This window comes from Carassius auratus, chromosome 28 (genome assembly GCF_003368295.1).
Source record: "Carassius auratus strain Wakin chromosome 28, ASM336829v1, whole genome shotgun sequence".
NCBI lineage: Eukaryota > Metazoa > Chordata > Actinopteri > Cypriniformes > Cyprinidae > Carassius > Carassius auratus.
The window spans coordinates 20,819,977-20,840,714 of NC_039270.1; the positions used below are offsets into that span (position 1 = coordinate 20,819,977).

Sequence of the window (20,738 nt, forward strand, 5' to 3'; positions counted from 1 at the left end):
TAATCATTAAACATTGAGAGACCACTAAAATAGTGGCCTCTTCATTGGCAATTATTTTAGCCAATATATTTGTAATTATTATAAAATATATATTATCTAGTAGTTGACCAGTCCATGGGACACCAAGAGTTCCTCAGAGACATGCTCCCAGAGGGAAGCCAAGAGTGATTTGGCACATGGAGGGGAGAGGTGAGTGGATGGGTGTTGTAGGACAGCATTCATCATTCTTACCCACTTCTGCAGCAGGTGCTTGCCCTAGATCTCTCAGCCTGGAGCCAGTGGCACAATTAATGGGGCCCATGCACCATCATCATCGAGACATACACTCTTCCACATCTTTTTTATCTAACAACATAGCATCCTGAGGGAGAAATATAGCATGGGTGTGTTAGGAATAGAATATTAGCTCACTATTTACGTGAGAGTCTTTACAAATAGTATGTACTGTAAAAGTGATCATTTAATGCAACAATAACTGTTGCAAATAACAGTGTGCTACATTGTCACATGATGTTCAGTCCAGTTATCATCTTAGAGGGAAAATTATTATTTTGTTATAAATTTTATGTGAAAATTTAGCAGTCTGTCCAAATAATAAAGGAGATGTTTATTATTTGTATTTACTCTCATGTATTTGCTGTTGGATTGACAAAGCCTTGTCTGAAAATTTAAAATGCCCTTTAAAAGTCAGACCATATTTGACTATTTCGTTGCCAACAGACCTTTTAACTTTTTGTGTCATTCTGTAAATTAGGGTACATTTCATGTCCACTGATTATAATTATTTATTTGCCCTTATCTCCATTAAATTAAAATTTCTGGAGTGTCTTCTTTTTGAAGTGAGTGGTCAAAATAATAAATAAAAAAAGTTAAATAGTGCATCCTAGTTCATGTACTTATGCACTATTATTTGCCATTTTTATCATAAATAGTGGAAGTAGTGTGCTCAATCACACACACAAAAGAAAGGAAAAACCAAAGGTGTACTTTAAATACCCAGATAATGCACTTAATTAACAATAAATAAATAAATAAAAATAAAATGTTGAACTGTCACAGCTACATGGTGAAGGAGGAGTGGCTATCACACTCTGGTTATGAATGACAAAAATATACTTTTATATTCATACAGGTATATATTTAAACATTTGCACTTCTGTACTCTGCACAATGACAAGATTAATCTAATCTAATCTAAACCTGCAGACTGGATACACTCAATATCAATGGTCTGTCAAAAAAAAAAAGAAAATAATAATAATAAATAAATCGGGCGATATTAAAGTATTCATGGATAAATGCAAGAATAAAAATGAGACCATTACCAGATTCAAATACATGAAGCGATCACTGGTATTTTTTTATTTTTTATATTCTTTCATTGCATTTATTTGTAAATTCATTCAAACTTCTCCACAAAAACCGCAAACCTCAGGGAACTGTTGAATCTGGCGTTCAAATAGAAAACATGAGCAAGAATAGAAACTGCTCAAGTAAACATTGCCAACAGAACCAGTCATTACCCTTCCTTGATTCAACCAGAACATAAAACAAAATCTCCTTGGATTTGTCAAAATAAGTTAGGCTGAGTTTTACTCCAAGCAAATGCTAATGGATGGTAACTTACAGCCTATACCTCCAGGAAAGGACAAAATCTGAGTGCAGATTTGCTCTGATCGAACATATGGGCTTGGGTTTTGGATTTGAGAGATTTCATGACTACATGGGTTGCCTACCAAGTTTAACCTGAAGACCAGTGCATCTGAGCATTCAGTCTTCTTCTTCTTCTGCTTCTTCTTCCATTTCATCAGACATGGTCATTAATTTGTCATTCAAGACAAATGAGCCACTTATACCAAGAAGATCATTGTGAACCATAAGAAAAAACTTTATGAATGTCTGTGCTTAAATTTTTTTTTAATATTTCTGTTTTGTAACAAACAGATACTTTTTGTTGCAATTTTTATGGTTGTCAAAGGACCATTGTTTATGTTTTTAAAGGAAAGGATGTGCAGTTGTTACTACTCTTATGTTATGAAGTAGCAGGTACCTAAGTCACTAAAGCTCACATTATGGTTAATGGCCTCAAAAGTAAAAGTTACTACATGCCACTTTATACAGCTTACATGATGTGCTTATGAATTATGATGAAATGAAACATACACTACAGAAAAGTTGAATGGTTATATGTTGAATGCTTTAGCCTATAAGCTGCATTAATTTGAGAAATGTTGGTCTTAGAAGAAAACTTAAAATACTGAAATTGGCATACACACGTTAAATAGCCTATTACAGATATAGTGATAATAATAGAACAACAGCCATAAATGTCCATAATTTATCTGCATGCCATATTCCCTGTTCTATTCTTGCTGTCCATAAGGGGTGAAATGTTCACTGTTTAATTTACTTATTTATACCATAAGACTGTTCTTATGGTCTTTACTACAGAAACTCAAATAAGTAGTTAGTTTTTCAGAAGTTTTTTTTTGGAAAGGAGGACATATGCTCTCCTGGTACAGTAATGGAGCGCCATCTGCTGGATAAGAACTATGTGCTGCCACATCATAAATCTCCAGAGGGGCGCTAAAATCTTCTTATATGGTTTGACTTAGCTAATAAAGGGGTAGTTCATCCAAACAATTTTGTAATTATGTCATTATTATAGTGAAAGTGTCATTCTGTTTATTTGCTTGTTTTTGGGAAAAATAAACATCAAGTTGTTCATACCAAAGACAAAAGGGACCATCCAAACTTTTATCAGTGGCAGGTGCAAACCCACTTCATCTGTCATGGTATGAAGTACATCAGAGCCCACGGCATGGTATAGTGGGATTGTACAGAGACATACTGCGATCAAGTCCATGATTATTAGAATGAGAACTGCCGGGTCTCATTCTGCATGTGCTATGCCATTATGATTTCCTAGACACAGAGTGGATTCCTATTGAAAATGTGTGGCGAGTCATGAAGAGGACAATAAGACAACAATGATCAAGGAATGTTGAGCAGGCTTATTTCAAGCAAAACTGGGCAAAAATTCCACTTGTAAAACTGCAGCAATTAGTCTCAGTTCAGAAACTATTAAAAAGGTCTAATTACAAGGAAAGGTGATGTAACTTAATCGTACATGTGCCTTGTCTCAACTTTTTTGCTATGTGCTGCAGCCATCAATATTATCAAAGTCATCATCATCATAATTTTTGTTGTTGTGTTTTCACTGATTAACTTATTTGTATTAAGTAAACGCAAAAAATAAATAAATAATAAAACAAACTGAAATAACAACAACAACAAAAATATATAATCACTGGGGTCCACACGTGGACAACTAGGTGATACATTTAAAATTAATATTTTTCATCAGATGGTGGATCAGCACCTAGAAAGGACCTCTACTGCCCTGAAAGACAGCAGAAACCAGGACAACTAGATGAGCCCCAGATACAGATCCCCTGTAAAGACCTTGTCTCAGAGGACCACCAGGACTAGACCACAGGAAACAGATGATTCTTCTACACAATCTGACTTTGCTGCAGCCTGGAATTGAACTACTGGTTTCGTCTGGTCAGAGGAGAACTGGCCCCCCAACTGAGCCTGGTTTCTCCCAAGGTTTTTCCTCCATTCTGTCACCGATGGAGTTTCGGTTCCTTGCCGCTGTCGCCTCTGGATTGCTTAGTTGGGGTCACTTCATCTACAGCGATATCATTGACTTGATTGCAAATGAATGCACAGACAGTATTTAAACTGAACAGAGATGACATAACTGAATTCAATGATGAACTGCCTTTAACTATCATTTTGCATTATCAAGACACTGTTTTCCAAATGAATGTTGTTCAGTTGCTTTGACGCAATGTATTTTGTTTAAAGCGCTATATAAATAAAGGTGACTTTGACTTTATATTAGCCTGCAAAAATAATTATAATACTTTTAATAATTAAATAGTAATACTGAGACTGAATAATTTAATAGTTCTTAAAATTCTATATATTTTTGGGTTGTGGGTATTTCTGACTTGGTGTTGGGTTGTAAGAAAATGTGCTGTCTGTATGGTTACATCCCCACAGTTAAGCCCAAATGTGTTTTATTTTTCACGCCTCAGCACTTAATATGTATATAATTTCAAAAGAGATAACTAAAGTTGCCTCTCCATTTTAAAAGGAGACCAATAGACTATAATAGATCTTGACTGGCAATTTCAGAAATTGTTTTTAGTATTATTGGGGTATAAAAGTGAACTGAACATAGTTTAATAATCTATATTTTACAGATTTCTTTGTAAACTAATTATATAAATCTATATCGTCAGTGCATCAAAGCTAGCCTGGTTCCAAGCATTTATTTATATATACCACTTAATATAACATTTATGCATACTTGTCACATGACAAAGTTGTGATTATGTAACAGTAATGTCTGCTGCCTGTCACCGCACATCGTACGATTCCGTACCATGTGACGCCACTTCCCGGGAAACGAATTTACAGATCTTACTATTGCAAAGGGGCGGGCTATGGAGGTTAACCTGGGCTGCGTTTCCCAAAAACATTATGCTAACGTTGTTTGAAAACCTTCGTGAAGCGTAAAGCACGCGAACTAATATTCATGAGCCACGCCATGACTTGTATGATTCGTTCATTGCCTAACACCCGTTACCCGTTCAGCAAATGAATTAATCCCACGGACCAAACGTAATCTTACATCACTAATATTCATGAGTAAGCCTTCACAGTAGTATGATTCGTAATTTTGCTGGCCGGCAGAGGAGGCGTTGTCCCACACTAAACGTCACCTTCATTTAATGCAGAAGCCGGCTATCCTGGAAAAGGACAAAGGTTTCCCAGTCCTGTAACACTTACTGAAAACCAGTTAATATCAGAGATTTGACTTTGCTGTTTGTGCTGAAAGTGCTTGTAAATAGGGCTGTATAAAATGATGAAGAACGGGCATCATGTGAGCAGCGCTCCGGCCTCCGCAGACTGCAGTCCGGAAAAGAGGAGGCGTACTGTCCGCGTCTGGTGCGATGGATGGTGAGTGCACTCTGGAAAGCATTTTCACTGCATTGGCATAAAAAATAAAACAAAAATAAAAATATCCAACGACTACAGTTCTGCTTACATTTAAATGAGATAATATGACGGGCTATAGACTTGACAGCCACAGCAATGCACCACATCTAATGTAAAGTCTTTATATCATCGAATGCTCAAGCAGTTTTGATGGCTTCCATTAATATTACTACCACTGTTACTAAAAATAACAATTATGAATATTTAATCATACTAGGCTATATTGTATTATATGAATATAAATAGCATGTCTACATTTTATATTTGTGGTAAATAACACAAAAACAATAATAATTATTATGCTTATATTATTTGCTGTGCTTACATTTTTTAAAAATACAACACATACAGAGTTCACAAATTCTAATGTAACTAAAAGCTGCACACTGAAAAAAAAAAAAAAAACTCTGTCCACATTCAGAATCCTGTCTGTTATTTCACTCTAGAATGTGATTCACTAAGCAGGGATGACTTAATGTTTTAAAAAAAAAGTATGGAGTGCTAACAAGCTTGTCATTTTATCTACTTTATGAGTATGATTTATCAGCGTTGCGATATGAGTCAATAGACATTTCTCTCTAAAAGCAGGCTTTGTCTGATTAAGTATCAGAGTTTGTGAGTTCATTTGACTGAAAAAAAATGTTTGGTGATTCATGTGCATGATGAACAGGATTATAGAGCCTTTCTCTTTCAGAATTCCAGCCATTTCTGTCCGCCTGTGTGATGTTGTTTTTTTCAAATGTTGCAGAATGTTTGGGATGCCAGAATATTAGACAGTGGATTGAACTACCAAAGAGAGGCAGTGTCAACAGTGTGCTCAGTGATTGCCCTCGACCCCGCCAGCCCAAACGTTCCCGTTCTTCACAAAAAACCCTCTATTGCGTAACAAAAGAATGTCACAGTCAGCCAGTGCCTCAGATCAAGATGCTACACTAGCTTCGCTACTGTGTTTCTTTCATTGGTTCACTTGATGCTGGGTCAGTAACTAATGCTGTGGGAGCCCCCTCCAGGTGTGACAATTGTCTGATGCATGTATAGAATCACAGCAGTTGATTCATTGGCTGATGACACTCATAGTAAATGCATTGAGTATTTGGGCCTTGGTTATGCTCAAGCTGCACTAAATGGCTCATTAAACTGCACACAATATGGTAAGTTTAAATTGAAAGTGCATCACTTGAAACTTACCTTCTTTTAGAAAAAAAGAAGGAAGATCATCTGTCCCTAGCCGCCGGGGTCTGTGGTTGCTGAGGCACCACACGTGTCTGGACTGGACTGTGACCTGTTTGTGTTTTTCACACTTGGTCCTTTTCAGGGGGCTGAGCATGGTTCGCTAGATTTTTGGTGTGTATGTGGCCGAAGTTTGCTTTAAAGTGGTTGGGAGGTGGTCTGAGTATAGTTCATTTTCAGATATTGATATGGTTTGCTATGAATGTGTGTCGTGAACACAAACTGCTCTGGGTGTGATTTTTTTTTTTCACATTTATTTTAATTTGGTCAATAGATGATTTCAAGATGCATTCCCTCCAATACTTAACATATGTTCAATATAACATTGAATTGTAAACTGAAGAATTGTTAAATTGTAAAAACATGAAATTATCATTTAAAACATTTGATACATACACTATCTTTGAATATACAGGAATAATATGGAATCAGTATTGCTGTCATGATTATGTCTTGGTTTGTTGCAGTTCTGTTTGTATGTCTTCTTTTCATTATTACTCTTTCATTTGAACTCTTTTCATTTTCACCCTTAAACCTCTACATCGTTCCCGAAACAGCATATACCCTTCCACATGTCACTTTACATAGTAACCTATGCTCGCTTTCACCCTCCTGGCTATCTGTTAGGGTTTCATCTTGGCTTCCTTCCTCTGAATATTTATCATCTCTTGATGCTAACAGTGCTACTGATACTTTCTGCTCCACTCTTGTTTTGTTTAGACACTGTCTGCCGATTGTCTTCCAGGTCAGCCTGTTCCACCTCTTCTGCCCCTTGGCTATCTAATGATCTCCATAAGCATTGTAAGCTCAGAGCTGCAGAAAGAGCAAATCACAAAATCCTGCTGTACACTGAACAAAATATAATATAAATGCAAAACTTTCGTTTTTGCCCCCATTTTTCATGAGCTGAACTCAAAGATCTAAGACTTTTTCTATGTACACAAAAGACATATTTCTCTCAAATATTGTTCACATATGTGTCTAAATCTTTGTTAGTGAGCCCTTCAGTGAGCACTTTGCCGAGATAAACCATCCACCTCAGAGTTGTGGCATATCAAGACGCTGATTAGACAGCATGATTATTGCACAGGTGTGCCTTAGGCTGGCCACAAAAAAGGCTACTCTAAAATGTGCAGTTTTATTACACAGCACAATGCCACAGATGTTGCAAGTTTTGAGCGAGTGCGCAATTGGCATGATGACTGCAGGAATATCCACTAGAGCTGTTGAGAATTTGGCAGTACATCCAACTGGCCTCACAACCGCATACCACATTTAACCACACCAGCCCAGGACCTCCACATCCAGCATCTTCACCTCCAAGATCGTCTGAGACCAGCAACCCAGACAGCTGCTGCACTAATCGGTTTGCATAACCACAGAATTTTTGCGCAAACTGTCAGAAACCATCTCAGGGAAACCCATCTGCTTTCTGATGTCAACATTGTTGATCGAGTGACCCTTGGTCGCTGTGGGGTTATAGTATGGGCAGGCTTATATTATGGAAAATGAACACATGTGCACGGAGACGAGATCCTGAGGCCCTTTGCCATTCTGTCACGACCATCACCTGTTGCAGCATGATAATGTATGACCCAATCTTGCTAGGATCTCTACAAAATTCCTGGAATCTGAAAACATCCCAGTTCTTGCATGGCCAGCATACTTACCAGATATGTCACCGATTGAGCATGTTTGGCATGCTCTGGATCGGAATATACGATTCCTGACAATATCCAGCTTGATCCTATTCCATCTAATCTCCTTCAAGTAATTTATCCTGCCATTGTACCTGCAATCACTCACATCGTTAGCACATCCCTTCACACTGGTGTTTTTCCTCCAGTTTCCCTTCTTCCTTTCATTGCAAAAACTCTTGAGCTAGGTGTGTTCAAACAAGTCTCTGCCTTTCTCACACAGAACAACCTCCTGGACAGCAAACAATCTGGTTTCAGAAGTGGACATTCTACCGAGACTGCCTTGCTCTCAGTTGTTGAAGCCCTAAAACTGCACAGTCGCTTGAGTCTTACCTCCCAGGTAGGTCCTTCAAGGTATCTTGGAAAGGTGAGGTTTTCAAGTCACAACATCTAGCTACTGGGATGCCTCAGGGCTCAGTTCTTAGACCACTTCTCTTCTCAGTCTAAATGGCATCACATATGTTCTGTCATTCAGAAACATGGCTTTTATATCATTGCAATGCTGATGACACTAAACTCTACCTCTCATTCCATCCTTGTAATCCTATTGTAGCTGCTCGCATCTCAGCATGTCTAACAGACATTTCATGTTGGGTGACAGTTCATCATCTTTAACTCAACCTGGCTAAGACAGAACTGCTTGTGACAAACACATCCCTTTATAAAAAATGTACAATTCAGTATGGCTCATCAACCATAACTCCTTCAAAAAGAGCTATAAACCTTGGAGTTTTGATTGATGATAAGATGAATTTCTCAGACCACATTGCTAAAACTTCCTGCAGCTTCACTTTATACAACATTAGGAAGATCAGGCTCTTTCTTTCAGAACATGCGACACAACTCCTTGTTCAAGCTCTTGTTCTATCAAGGCTAGACTATTGCAATGCTCTCTTGGCAGGTCTTCCAGACAATTCTATCAAACCTCTACAATTCAAAAATGCTGCTGCAAGATTAATCTTTATTAATTAAAGAGCTGAAAAGAATGCATGTCACACCTTTGTTTATCTATTTGCACTGGCTGCCAGTAGCTGCTCACAAAATATTCAAGGTATTAATGGTTTACTACAAAACCACCACTGGCTCTGTAACCTTTTACCTTTCATTACTTCACAGTTACGTGCCCTCTAGAAGCTTGCGTTCTGTCCATCTCAAAGAGGCACAAAATCACTTTCACTGACTTTTTTAGTCACTAATACCTTGCTACATGTACTGCATTAAGCTAACCAAGACTTGTCATTTGCATTTACATGTTGTTCTTTTGTTAGTTTTTATTGCTTCTATTGTCCTCATTTTTAAATCACTTTGGATAAAAGCATCTGCTTAATGAATAAATGTAAATGCAAATTTAATTTTAGTCTTAGTGTCTGTACAATCCTCCTTAGTTTATTCCTTCACCTGCTTATCATTTTTCATCGAGCATCTCCTTGAATCCACAATATATGTGACAGAATAACTATCCAAAATTGATGAAGAAGATTGCTTTCTCCAGAACGGCCGGTTACTGGAGGAATATGTGGAGGGCTATCTACAACTTTACAGTGAGGCACACTTGGATGATTAGACCCTGAGAGAGCTCTTCTGGAACCAGCTCCCACTGTTGTTCCTTCACCTCGGCCTATCGGCTCCAACTTGGCTCTGCACTCTGTCTACTCTGCTATGGTCTTTCTATCACTCAGGCTCCACTGCATTCCCTCACCCCTCTGACTACACCTTGGACCTTTGTCACCCTCCAGCTGCAACCTGTAGCTAGTGTGTGGTGAACACACTGGTGTCATTGTACTGTGGATGCAATCGCATTATCCAGGCACACTGGTGGTGGTTGAGGAGAGACCTCCACATGATTGTAAAACGCGTTGAGTGTACAGCTATACACAATAAAGCACTATATAAATGCATCATTCATTCATTCATTCAAAAATGTATTTATTGTTGGTTTCCTGTTGTAGCTGTATCCCTTCCAGCAAAAACCGTGAATAACACATAATTACTGTTTTTGGATTACTGTAAGGGTAGGTTTAGGGTTGGAGTAGAGGTGTAGATGTTAATACACTATAATTTGACAGGTAGCATGTTTTTTTTTTTTTTCGAATTCTACGAAATCTACTGATTTAATTGGAGGTAACAATATCTGACAGGGTAGCACAAATCGACATAGTGTTCCCTTTCCTGGCTCCTCCTGTTCCTGGTCTTTCATCTACCTTATGTCTTCGTCTGATGTCTCATGTCTGTCTATCTCCAAAGCCCCCTCCCACCACCACAGTTGGACTGTTGTTAATGGTGTGAAGATGTACCTTGTGGGAGAACAGGTGTAATGACAGGATTATGTCTTGTTTATTTCTGTTTTTGTGTCTTAATTCATGCTTACTCTTTCATTTTAATCTTAATGTGTCCTTATTCGTCTCTTTAGTTACTTATGTTCACTTGTTCATCATCAAGATCCCTTGTTATCCATGTGTATATATAGTCCCTGTTCTGTTTCTTCTTTGTGTTACATGGTGTACAGTCTCCCAGAGAAAAAGAAGGTCTTCCTGTTAGACGGTACTCATTCTAGGTCAAGGCTTTTCAGTGGTGCATTTTGGCAAATGATTCCCAGATGGGCTTTAGAGTCTTTGGCATCTTCAGGAGGCATCTACAGAATCATGCTGAGGAGAATTATATGTCAAGCATAGAGTTAGTTCTGACAGGTCATGCTCAAGCTTGCACCAGCTGTGGCTCAGCTGATCCATGTCTTCCTATAGGAATACTACACCTATCATAGTATGTAATAATTGTGCCCTTGGGATATTATGGTACTATGGGAATTTTCTATGTAGACTAATATTACTAATATGAGACCCAGCAATACTAATTATATGGGTATAAGCAACATGTTCATTGTTTAGGTTTTTTTGGTTACTACCGGTAACATGCTTCTTTAAACTTTTTTGGGATGTTATTGGCAACATGCTTGTTGTTTTAAGCTTTCTTTAAGCTTGGGTGTTGGCAATATTGGCACTCTGACAGAATTTTATAAGTGATTGGACTTAGAATATATTCTTGATTGACAATAAAAAGGGAGAAACACAAAGTGTTACATTAAAGTAAGAACACAAATCATATTCAGAGACCACAATATCACAAAGACCACAATGAAGTTTGGTTTATTGGCTTGGTCCAGAAAGCAGCCACTTACCCACCTGCATACCAATGCCAGGATTTCAGGGGTGGGGGGGGGGGGGACCCAAGAGCAGATACATGCTGAACCAAGGCTTTACTGACAAATATTAACTGAAAAGACTGAGTTCTGAGCAGAAGTCCAACAGCAAGGAAAAATCAAAGGGGACTTAAAAGCCAGGCAAAGGTCCTAGTCCAGGGAAGCAGTCCAGACAGCAACCGAGCCAATTCAGAAGAAGAATGCAAAAACTTGGGTCAGAAAGAGTGATGCAGTTAAAACCCTGAAGTGCAAATTTGGACCAAAGTCAGTGGCAAACCAGAGTTGCTAATAATGAGACTGTCCAAACTAGAAACTAGGTTAGAAGAGAAATCAGAGATGAAGAAAGGTCAACACAAAGATGGCAGTCTGATGGCCTACTAATGTTGTATTACCACTCCAAATAAATAAACATGAGTGGAGAAATATATTTTTCTTTTACTTCACATCTCTCTTGTGTCATGCTTTTTTGGGTGTTAAATCATGTTGCAAATACCACTAAATTGTCTACTGCAAACCTTAGGAAATAGTGTTGCAATTTAAAAATGGTTCTCCCATATATTTTGTGTCTCTAAATAAAACTCCTGCAAATTTAGAATACAAAGCTGCAAAAAAATAACTTTTGCTAAATTTTCACTGCTTGAAAATTTAGGCAGTAGTTATTTATAAGCAAAAGGGGGGTTATGTTTGCACAAGCTGTTAGGAAACCTGGCCCTTACTGTTTTATTGTTTTAGAGTAATACAAAAAAATGTATTACATCATTGTCTTCTAAAAAAACGAATTGTACAATTAATCAATGTTACAGAGATTTACCAATTACTTCTGAAAATGTATTATTTATATTTCAGTAACCAGATCACTACTGGCCAAATGAATGTAAATGTTTATAATAACCATTTTACCTCAATTGAAAATCTAGGTGAATATTGTTGTGAAGTTTCTAGGTGAAAGTGTAAGTGCATCACTAAATCTGAATTGTCAGAATGCTAAAGTTCATTCACAATAAAATGTCATGTAATCCCTCCCTGACATGTTCTGACCAGGGCATAGGGCAGGAGAACGTGAAGTTTGCAGCACAACAAGAATGCATTAAGTCCATGTTGAGCAATGGTAAGCACTTAGTCAGCATAAAGAGTGTGGATTACACTTCGTGACAGACAGTGAAAGCCTTTATGAAGAAAATAAAAAAGGATGTTTTGTGATTAAAGTCAAATGACGGGCAGTTTTGTGTGTCTCATGACAGCTGTGTTAATGCAGCCATACAGAGAACCAAGTGATTTAACACGGTTTGAGTGACCTAGAATAATAAATGACCCTTGCAGCAATGCATTTTTTAATGCAAAATGATAGTTAAAGGCAGTTCATCATTGAATTCAGTGATGTCATCTCTGTTCAGTATAAATAGTGTCCGTGCATTTATTTGCAATCAAGTCAACGATATCGCTGTAGATGAAGTGTCCCCAACTAAGCAACCCAGAGGCGACAGCGGCAAGGAACCGAAACTCCATCGGTGACAGAATGGAGGAAAAACCTTGGGAGAAACCAGACTCAGTTGGGGGGCCAGTTCGCGACCCAGTAAGACACAGGAGAGGGAGAGATCCAATTGCAGGTATGATTTTAATGGGATAATCCAAAAACGAAGTCAAACAAGCCAGGGTCAAAACCATAGAACAATCCAAAATAAAATAAACAGGAAAGGGACAGGAAGGGAATAGGAAGATGAGGAATCTCGGAGGACGAGAAGACTGGGATCACGAAGGGTAAGGACTCAATCTAGACAACATGAAAAGACTGGTAAATATAGGGAGGCTAATGACAATTAAGTGAAGGCACCTGGTGCAATTAGCAGTAGTGCAATTACTGTGATGAAAGGCAAGACTAGTGGAATACTAGTGCCTACGGTGAAGTGCCTAAGGGGAAGCCCACTAGTGGACACCCAGGGAAACAGAGACTAGACAGTATGACACATTCCTGCATTTGACATTGAGAGCATAGGCAATGCAGTTTTACAAATGCTAGAAACGTGTCTTTCTAAGGAAAGATTGCGTTCAAATAGCACACCTAGGCTCCTAACTGATGACGAAGAATTGACATAGCAGCCATCAAGTCTTAGACAGTGTTCTAGGTTATTACATGCAGAGTTTTTAGGTCCTATAATTAACACCTCTGTTTTTTCAGAATTTTGCAGTAGGAAATTACTGGTCATCTAGTTTTTTATATCGACTATGCATTCCATATTTTTTTCAAAATGGTGTGTTTCACCAGGCCGTGAAGAAATATAGAGCTGAGTATCATCAGCATAACAGTGAAAACTAACACCATGTTTCCTGATGAAATCTCCCAAGGGTAACATATAAAGTGTGAAGAGTAGCGGCCCTAGTACTGAACCTTGAGGTACTCCATACTGCATACTTGTGATCGATATGATACATCTTCATTCACTGCTACGAACTGATGGCGGTCATATAAGTACAATTTAAACCATGCTAATGCACTTCCATTAATGCCAACAAAGTGTTCAAGTCTATGCAAAAGAATGTTGTGGTCAGTTGTGTCAAACGCAGCACTAAGATCCAATAAAACTAATAGAGAGATACAACCACGATCAGATGATAAGAGCAGGTCATTTGTAACTCTAAGGAGAGCAGTCTCAGTAATTTGATATGGTCTAAATCCTGACTGGAAATCCTCACATATACAATTTTTCTCTACAAACGAATATAATTGTGAGGATACAACCTTTTCTTGTATCTTGGACAGAAAAGGAAGATTTGAGATTGGTCTATAATTAACTAGTTCTTTGGGGTCAAAGTGAGTCAATCAGTCACTAAATCTTTCATGTGTATTAGCATGTGATTCTCGTTACTATAATACTGCAAAATACTGAAATATTGTGGGAATGTGAGGAGGTGCAGAAGTTTTGGGTTAGGGTAACTCGATATGTTTCTCAATTTACTTCCTCTCCATTTCCTCTATGTCCTGTAATGTGTTTATTGAGTACTGTATGTATGAAGACAACTGCTCTTTGTCCACTAAAGAAAGAAAGCTGATGGATTTGTGTCTATTACAAGCAAGACGTTCTATTGTCCTGTACTGGAGACATACCAGTTGCTCTCAGTTTTTAGACTTTGATAAAAATGAAGATACTGAAGTTTTAGATGTGTGAAATTATTGAATGCCTGGGGTATGTTATGGGGAATGGTGTTGTTGTTGTTGTTGTAAAAACTCAATAAAGATATGTTGTACAAAAAATTCAGAAATATATTACTTTAATCTACATCACCGTACATTCCAGGCAGCACAACAAATAATGTCATGATATATAAATGATGGAATACTGTTTCTATTACAGGAAAAGCAAAAATATATATATTAGATTATATTACATTATTTCCCTTGATTTTGGTGTGAAATATAACAGAACATGCTTTGTCACATTTACCCCATATATGCACAGGGTTATCAAATTTCTAGGGCTTTCAAACACCATTGTCTTCTGCATGTGATATCATTCTCCCATCTCAGTTGCTGTTTGGGTGCCTGCAAAGTACTAACTGGTTTCAGTAATAAATATTTTATGCTCATGGCTAGTGTTGCTGTAATCCTGTCTACTTAAGATACAGCAGAGTCAAGCCATTGGGTAGTTGTCGGCTTCATCATATCAATATATAAAACATATATAATTCAAAAATTTAATATATTTACTTACATATCGCTTGAGACTTACTAATATGAAAATGATCAACTTTATTTGTAGTATTACTTGTACACAATGCACATTTCTAAATATTAAGCCTAAAATGTGTTTTAATGTTACTATTAATGAGGATTGTATTATCCTTGAATAATCTTTAAATGCAAAATATTTAAAGTGTACCTGAAGTATACTTGGAATAAATCCACTTTAGCACAATCAAATATACTTAAGTATATCTTGAGTTGTACTTCCGCACAATTAAAATGCATAAAGTACAAAATGAGTTGTTTAAGACCTTAAGTACACCAGTTAACTACCAAAAGCACAGTTGCAGGGTATTTTTATTAAGTACATAAATATTTACATATATTTGTAGTATACTTAGCACAAAATAAATGTATTTAAAATATATTTTAGTGTATACTTTTTTCACTATGGGACAACCTATACCTAAATTACATCAAAGATTAAAAATAGTGCCAAACCAGAGCTATTAGTAAATTTTAAGGGAAGGACAGAGTATAAATAAGTAAAAAAAAATGAAAAGTCCATTCAATGTCACTCTGCATGGTATGGAAAGTTTCTTAGAGGGAAGCACATTAATATAAATGGTGAGCATAACAATCTGAATTGTAATCTCATTTTATTAATATATTACTATTACATGTAAAATTATATTAACAGCGAGTATGAAACAATGTTTCAGTAACTATAAAAAAAAAAAAGGATTGATTTATTCATCATATATTAATCTCAAGGAACCTGTCTAACGTGTTCGGGTCGTACTGTACCTCACTTTGAATTCAGATTATGATGAATAAGTGGAAAATTTCTCATATTTAAAGTGTTGTAATGTTTTTTTAAATTATGTATTTCAGCAATGAAAATCACCCTTGATCAAAATTTGAAAATACTCAAAAATAAAAACAAGCACAAAAGAAGTTTGTATGGAAGAAGTATAGTTATGGAATTGACATAGACAAATGGACAGTGGTCTCTATTCTGGTCTTACTGTGAAAAAGAACGTTTCCGGTTACTTAACTGTAACCTTGTTCCCTGAGAAAGCGGAACAAGATGCTGCGCTGCTCAGCGCATTGGGAAACGTCTTATTTGTGACCAGCTATGAATAATGTGTGTAACACGTCGATAGAATTGACCCGGAGGTAATATAGCCTCGGTTGATGACATCATCAGAGCGCACCCGCAACACGGGGCTATAAATAGATAAGCCACAGGTGCATCAACAGGATATTTTGTCTGAAGAGCAGTCCAGGGACATCTTGAGTACGGCAATGCAGTGCAGAATCTCGTTCCACTTTCTCAGGGAACAATGTTACAGTTAAGTAACCGGAAATATTCCCTTTCGAAAGCTACAGTCTGGACCTAAGGTTGTGCAGGTGTGCTACCAAACCACAAGAAGGCCTCAGACATTAGCTTGTGATGTTGACATGAGAGCCCGGAGTAGCATGAACATCCAAACTATAAAATCTTATGAATGTGTGCGGAGAGGACCAACCTGCCGCATCACAAACCTGTTGTAAGGGGGCACCCCTTGCTAAAGCACTAGAGGAGTCGATCCCCCCTTGTGGAGTGAGCTCTAAGACCTATAGGTGAAGCTTGACCACGTGCCTCATAAACTAAAGCAATAGCATCCCTGACCCAATGAGACATGGTCTGCCTGGTGGCAGCTGCTCCTCTGTTACCACCACCATAGCAGACGAACAGTTGCTCCGACTTACTCCACTGGATAGTGCGGTGGATGTAAGTTTGAAGAGAGTAGACTGGACATAGTCTATAAGATTGGCAAACCGAAAGAGCAGCCACATAAACCTAAAGAGTGGCGGGGCATGTGCCTGTTGATAATTTCTCTTGCATGAAGTCCAGAACTGAAGCAATATGGGAGTTGACTGGATCTACATTGTGTACCACACACCCTCTCAAAGACCCCATTTACCGGCATAACTCTGTCTGGTGGAGGAAGCCCTAGCGCTAAGAATGGTATCAATAACATCCAACAAAAGCCCTATGTTCCTCAGTTGGTACCCATCAGGGGCCAAACATGAAGATTCCACAGGTTGGGCGTGGGATGGAATATCGTGCCCCCTGCCTGAGACAGAAGCTCCCTCCTCTCCAGAATCACCCATGGTGAGCCGTTGAGGCATAAATGGCTCTGTTCGGCAAACATGGCGCTATCATCAAGAGGCAAGACCTTTGTTGGCGAACTCTGGCTAGGACTCCCGGGAGCAGAGAAACAGAGGAAACGCATACAGGCGCCTTTTGGCCCAATTGTGCGCCTTCGCATCCAGACCCAGGGGGGCTGGGTGACTCAGAGAGAAGTAGAGGAACATTGCGCTGTCTGATGGGAGGTGAAGAGGTCTACTTCGTAAAATTCTTTCCAAATCCATTTCACTACCTCTGGGTGGAGTTTCCATTCCCCTGTTGGTAGTGTCTGTCTGGACAGTAAATCTGCTCCCACATTCAAACGCCCGGGAATGTAAACTGCCCCGAGTGACAGGAGCTTGTCCTGGGCCCAAAGAAAAATCTGCCTCGCTATTTTGTTCAGATTGTGTGAGTGCAGACCCCCCTGGTGATTTATATAAGAAACTGTTGCCGTGCTGTCCACCCCTACTAGGACATGACAGCCCCTCAATTGATGGAGGAAATATTTCAGAGCCAGAAATACGGCCATCAGCTCGAGACAATTGATGTGCCAATCTAGCTGATGACCCTCCCATTCCTCTTGAGCTGGATGGCTATCCAAGACCACTCCCCAGCCCATCAGGGAGGCATCCGTCTGCGACGACATGGTGCCCCTAGAGTCAGACCCAAGGCAAGGAACTGGACTCTGAGCCATAGAGATATGAGTCTGAGCCATAGCCACTTTTATTCATTTTTGAGGATTGGCTCTTGGATGAAATTCTCTGGCTTTTAGCCACAACTGAAACGGTCTCATGTGCAACAGCCCCAAAGGAATAACCGTGGATGCTGAAGCCATGAAACCTAACATCTTTTAATACTGACGAACAGTGCGATCTTGGCCTAGCCTAACCTTGCTCATGGTCTGCCGAATGGTGTCGATTCGAGTGGGAGACAGTTGTGCCCGCATCGTGATCGAATCCCAAACGATCCCGAGATAAGTCGTTGTCTGGGCCGGATGAAGAACAATTTTCTCTGTGTTGAGTCTCAACCCCAGAGAAACTAGATGAGCTAACACGATTTCTCTGTTATGTAGTGCCATCTCTTGCGATTGTGCTAGTATCAGCCAATCGTCGATGTAATTCAAAATGCAAATGCCCTGGAGTCGTAATGGAGCCAGTGCCAGTTTCACGGAAGTAGAGACCACGCCGTTGAAACGTGGAGGATAACGAATAAATTGGATCTAAAGGATAATAGGATAAACTGTATCCTATCCGTACTGTGCTTAATACCCACGCAGAAATGCCTGGCAGAAGTTTCCACGCTGCCAGACTCTCTGAAAGTGGTACCAATTTTAACACTTCCTTTTGAGGGGATGTTAGATGTTCCGTGTCTTGAATGATGGCAGGAAACACTGGAACATCTAGTATCTTGATGGAAACGACTGCCCCCCCGAAGCACAAGAAGTGGCGGGGATGGAGGGGTTTTGTGAGGGTAACGGGGTGGGGCGAAAGGCTCTCAAGCACGCCCCACCCCGTGAGGGACTACCCCCACCAGCATGAGCACCAGAGCGTCAGAGCATCAGGACTTTCTCTTCTTGTTAATGATATTCCTGATCTCTGGCTTGGGAGGTTGCTGAGCACGGCGAACCTGTCCCCAATCCCTACGAGGGGGAGCACAGTCAGCCACGCTCTGCTTTTTAAACTCCCTGGTTTTTGAAGGACTGGGGCGAGGCTGAGTGGCTGATGGCCCCTCCCCTTGAGTGCGGCGAGGAAGTAACTGAACGAATGCTTCATGTTTCTTTGCTTCCTTAAACCTGTTGACAAACATATTAATCGAATCGCCAAACAGGCCAGATGGAGAGATAGGAATGTCTAAAAGAAACAAACGTTCTTTCTCCTTAATGCCCGTCAAATTAAGCCACAGGTGCCTCTCCGTGCTGACTAAAGTTGACATAGAATGGCGGATGGCACGAGCCGTCTGCTTGGTTCCACGGAGAGACAAATCTGTGGCTTGACGAAGCTAAGCGAACGCTTCCTTGTAGATTGTACTACCCACACTAAAGTCCTTCAACAGGTCAGCCTGGTATGCCTGTAACAATGCCATAGTGTGCAGTGCAGCGCCAGCCTGACCTGCAGCTTGGTAAGCTTTACCCACTAGCGATGATGCTATTCTACAAGGTTTAGTGGGGAGAGTAGGTTTCTTAATCGAGGATGCAGATTCGGGCGAAAGATAGCTCGTGAGCGTCTCTTCAACCTGAGGCATCTCCGAAAACCCCTGCGAGCCCGTTGCTCACTCGTCACGCAGATTCCCATGAGAGCCCCTCAATGAAAAGGTGGGTGCGGTCTGGAAATAGTTCAGACGAGAGCGAAGCATCTTCACTGAGGGCACAATGCTCGCACTCGTCTGTCTCTAAAGCCAGAACCGTGTGCTCTTCCCCCAAACAAACAAAACAGTAATCATGTGTATCCAGCTCATACATATGATGAGAGCATGGAGGAACACAACACTTACTGTTTCGTTGACTCATCCTATGAAGATCTTTAGCTGATGAAAGAATTTTCCTGCCGCACACATGCACAGAATGATCTGATGACAAAAGACCTGTTGATGCACCTGTGGCTTATCTATTTATAGCCCTGTGTTGCGGGCACGCTCTGATGACATTATCAACCGAGGCTATATTACCTCCGGGTCAATTCTATCGTCGTGTTACACACATTATTCACAGCTGGTCACGAATAAGATGTTTCCCAATGCGCTGAGCAGTGCAGCATCAACTGTAGCTTTCTCAGGGAACACAATTGTTCTGGGCCTGTTGTAATATAATGAGCTAGTTTTATAATTCTGCTATATTTACAATGCGTGATGTCAACCACATTGCTTTTATATGCTAAACTCACAGTATGTGAGATGTTAATTGTGAAGATAATAATAATAAGGTAAATTGATATATTGAATAAATAACATAGCAACCTGAGCATATATCTTGAATTAATTTGTTTGTAGGTAAAACTTTGATTGTTTGCTTTTATTTGCTTTTGAATGCTATGATATTTTTCTCAATTTATCAACTGTCTTTATCTACCTTTCTTCTGTTTTAGCTATGACATGGTCCATTATGGTCATTCCAACCAACTTCGACAAGCCAAGGCTATGGGGGACTATCTCATTGTGGGAGTGCATACTGACGGTACTCTCTCTCTCTTTCTCACACACACATACCCACATGGAAAAAACCTATATAAACATATATGTTTCAATATAGGTTTTGATATAGGTTTTTAATAAATGTGACATATATAAAATTGGCCGTTTTCCTATATTATTTGTACATATATGTACATATATGCACACATATATTTACACATATATGTACACATATGTACACATATTTGTACATATACACACACATATATTTACACATATATGTACACATATATATGTGCATACATATACCTATATACTGTACGTAGGTACATATATGCACGTATACATGCACCTATATGTTCACCTATAATAGTACAATTAAAATCCATAGCTGCTAGGCAACATAAATAAAAGTCCAAAATGTAGAAATGTACATTATTTATTTACTCAAGATCAATCAAATAGTACAAAACAAAAAATATAGTACAAGAACAAAAATAAGACAATAAACCTTCTAGGCAACATAAATAAAAGTCCCAAATATAGAAATGTACATTATGT

General features: G+C 39.0%; 1 protein-coding gene across 2 annotated transcripts in view; it reads left to right on the top strand.

Annotated features, from left to right (window-relative positions):
* The first annotated feature begins 4,733 nt into the window (after positions 1-4,733).
* The window catches only part of LOC113047107 (ethanolamine-phosphate cytidylyltransferase), a 29,933-nt gene continuing 13,928 nt past the window's right edge, over positions 4,734-20,738 (top strand). Inside the window, exons 1-2 of one of the 2 annotated variants that reach the window (XM_026208382.1) lie at positions 4,734-5,034; positions 20,132-20,220. In XM_026208382.1, coding sequence (XP_026064167.1) covers positions 4,937-5,034; positions 20,132-20,220 — 187 coding nt within the window. In that variant the 5' untranslated portion in view covers positions 4,734-4,936. The remainder of the gene's footprint in view (positions 5,035-20,131; positions 20,221-20,738) is intronic. The other variant, XM_026208381.1, reaches the window with a different exon arrangement.